Below are 3,580 nucleotides of genomic sequence, written 5' to 3'. Positions count from 1 at the left end.
TCATGAGCCAATGAGCAGCACACTTGCGAGCTGACGCCGAATATCCTGGTACTCGCTCATCGCCTGAGAGTGGGCAGCTGGACACCGTGCCAGCTGATGGAAGAGATTGGGTGGCTCAGCTGCTGCAATGTCCAGGGGCAAGCTAATCTCCTGAGGCAATCTCTTGTTGCCTATGATAAAGTGGTTAAGGCATTTCTCCTCCAGAGAGCAGCGCAGGTTCACACTGATATCTCGCATGCGCTGCAAGAAATACTTCCTGCGCCATTGTGACACGGGGAGACCGTTCAGGAGATGCATGACGATGGTCTTCAGGGTGTAGTTGGAAAAGCCTGTGCCCAGCAGAAGGCGGCAGAAAAGCTGCAGACATCTCAGGTGCAAACTGTCGGGGGGGGCCTTCCTGGCAATGTGCATGAAGAACTTCACCTCTGCCACAGCATAAGTCTCAGGCCATAGAGTGCTTGGGGTGCGTGTTTCCCTAGGCTGGCTGCTCGCGAATATGTCAGAGCCACCTCTCCGCACCCCGAACAGGATCTCAATCCTGAAGCTTTCTCCGCCACTGATCGCCTTGAATTGGCAGGAGTGTGTGGAGGGCAGCGGGATTAAATTCCGGTTTTGTAACTGAGGCAAAGGTGGCATGATTGCTTTCACCAGTTGCTGGAACCAGCGGGCAGTTTTCTGCACGTCCAGGTAGGAGTCGGTGCACAGGGTGTCTAGGAGGCTGGGATCCTGATTGCTCCTCAGCTCCTCCTCGGGGTTGTGCAGGAAGCACAGCATGTTCTCACCCTGCTGCTGCCTCGTGCAGGTGCACTCCAGCTGCACGCGGACACGGAAGTTCCTCACGTGCCTCTGCCCCTCACCGTCCAGCTCCAGGTGGAAGCTGTGGCCTCGGGGAGGAGTCATGGGTATGAGCACACGGTACACGACATCCTGCTCCCAGGGACTCCAACCTTCAAAGGCACTGCCCACCCCGATGGGTCGGTGCAGGACTGGGTAGAAACTGTCAAACAAGACATGCCCAAAGTAAATTGTATAATCGTCCATCAGGTCAGTTATCCACTCACAGACTCTCTGCAGGTCCTCTACAGGCCCCTCTATGCGCTCCATTATATCTTGTCCAACACGATCGTCAACATTGTCTTCTTCTTCTTGGACTACATTTGCAACATCATTGTCATTGTTGTTTTCTGCAAGTGCAGCCCCATTGACAACATCATTTCCATCATTGTCATCTTCATTTCCAGCAACATTGCCAACTTCCTCTTCATTTGCACCATGGTTTTCTTCTTCATTCTCCTCTCTCCTCAGGCTGCTTTTCCACCCAATAATCCACAGCACCAAGACCAGGGCCAGGAGCACAGCAACAGCTAAGAGCTGCAAGTGTGGCATCTTCTTCTGGGAGAGCTGCTCCACCTGCTGCTCCAGCCGAAGCCTCTCCCATTCCAAGTACTTTGCACGCGCTTCCATGCGCCAATGTGTTTCCTCATCCAAACCATCACCCACGGGCGGCGGGTACTGGATGAGACCTTGCAAGAGCGCGAACAGGAACACGACTGGATCCATGGTCTGCAGGAGGAGGGAGAGAAGGCCTTGAGTGGGGAAGGGAGGGCGGGAACTACTGCTTGCTGCAGGGAGGACAGGATGCTCAGGGTTCTGGGCGCAGGAAGGACAGGGCCCCAGACAGCTGGCAGGCAGCAAGGGCTATCCCAGTGCCCCTGGAGCTGCAGCAGCAGCAGCAGCAGCCCTGTGGCCTGCCCAAGGCTCTCCCATGAGGGGCTGTCCCTGCCTGCAGGGGGAGAAGCCAGCCCCGGTTGCAGCGTTTCTGCCCCAGCCCTTGTCCCCAGCCCAGCCTCCCCGCCGTGTGTGTACTCACCGCTTGCCCAAGCAATAGAGGGCCAGCGTTAACCTGCTGGGGCCTTTTATTGCTTCCCCCTCTGTGACACGTCCCCTGTGATGTCACAGGTGCCAGAGCGCATCACAGACCAGCCAACCCCACCCTTTGTCCCCTCAGCCAACTCCTCCCTCAGGAACTCAGAAAGGCCCTGGTGCACTGCTTAAGGCTGCTTTTGAGGGAAGCTTCTTCAAATAACTCCCATTGTTCTCTCTTTTGGATTTATTTTCATCTGCCTTCCACTCACAATCTCATAGATATCCCTGTTGGAAGGCGCCCTTGAGGATCATTGAGTCTAAGCTTTGACTCCTCACGGGTTGAGCTACACTCAAATCTCAGAATCAGAGTGGTTGAAAAAGTCCCTGAAGATCCCACAGTGGGACCGCGAACCTAACACTGCCTACTCCTTTAAGAAATTGAGTCCTCAAATATTCCATGCCTTTTCAATCCCTCCAAGAGTGGGGACTCAGCTATTTCCCTAGGCAGCCACTTTCCACACTTGATAGTACTTTTGATGAAAGCAGTTTTTCTAAAATCCAATCTAAACATCTATATCTGATGCAACGTGAGGTCATTTTCCTTGTTCTTATTGCTTGTTTCCTTGTGTCACTGGACAAGTGGGATGTTCAGACATGCCCATTGTTAGCCAAAGATTTTGTCAACAGTTCATGTTTAAGAAATCACTCTGGCCCGCAAGTTCTAAAGATCAAATCTATTTATAAAATGAATTATTTATTAAATAAACAAGAGATAATAGATGAAAGATCTCGGAGTTACTTACTACTCAGTATAAAACTAAAAGGTACTAGACGTAGATTAAACCATAACAAACAATGTACAACATGAAGGTATCTATAGGAAAGCTTGTCAAAGAAACAGGAGTCAAATCTTACACACCACAGTGATGATGATGATAATTATTTGGATGTCTTTCACTTAACCTCCTCAGCAGTAATTGCAAAACAAGTGTCCTTGTCCACAAGAGAAACACCACACATTTCCAGAGAAATGTATAGAAAATTTCTGCTTTGTGAAAGTTTGGTATGGCTTTTGAGAGTTATAAAGTGAGGTGCCTGTCAGTGAGAAATCCAGCTTGTCTTTCCAGCTCTCACTTTAACAGTAAGATGTTTCTTGGCAGCTGGGAGATGCCAGCCCACTGTTAGCCCCACAGTGGCAAAAGAATTCACTGCAAGACTGTTATTCCTGTTTGAATTACCTGTCCAGGTAACAAACCACAGATCAGCTCTTGAGCAGAATGAGATGCCCTGCCACACCTGGGAGAAGAAATCAATCCCCACCCGGCTACAACCTCCCTTCAGGGAGCTGTAGGGAACTGTAAGGTCCCTCTGAGGCGCTTTTTCTCTCTGCTAAACACCCCCACTATTGCAGCGGGCAGTGTTCTGCGTGCCATGACCTTTCTGAAGAAGCCTCACAAAACACCTCGCCGTCTTTGCTCACACCGGGTGATTTCAGCTCTTTTATGATCCGGGCGACGCAGAAGAAGAGACGGGGTCTTTGTGGGGACTTCCAAGGTGAGCCTTTATTGAGCTTCTTCCTTGAGATGGTCCAGGGACAAAGAGCCACTCAGGCTGGGAAAGCAGGGATTTACACAGGGATCTTGAGGGGCGGGACAGAACACTAGGGCCAACGGGATGAGGGCACAGGGGTGGAGTGAGGGGGAAGGGCCAATGG

General features: G+C 51.2%; 1 protein-coding gene across 1 annotated transcript; it reads right to left on the bottom strand.

The window, feature by feature from the left end:
* Positions 1-1,560, bottom strand: LOC140681984 (inositol 1,4,5-trisphosphate receptor-interacting protein-like 1). The gene has a single exon (XM_072922810.1). The coding sequence runs from the start codon at positions 1,558-1,560 to the stop codon at positions 1-3; it is 1,560 nt and encodes a 519-aa protein (XP_072778911.1).
* Between the last annotated feature and the right edge of the window lie 2,020 nt (positions 1,561-3,580).

Source organism: Taeniopygia guttata, chromosome Z, assembly GCF_048771995.1.
Source record: "Taeniopygia guttata chromosome Z, bTaeGut7.mat, whole genome shotgun sequence".
NCBI classification, from domain to species: Eukaryota; Metazoa; Chordata; class Aves; order Passeriformes; family Estrildidae; genus Taeniopygia; species Taeniopygia guttata.
The sequence above is the reverse complement of the archived record's forward strand: the minus strand, read 5'-3'. Positions and strand labels throughout refer to the sequence as shown.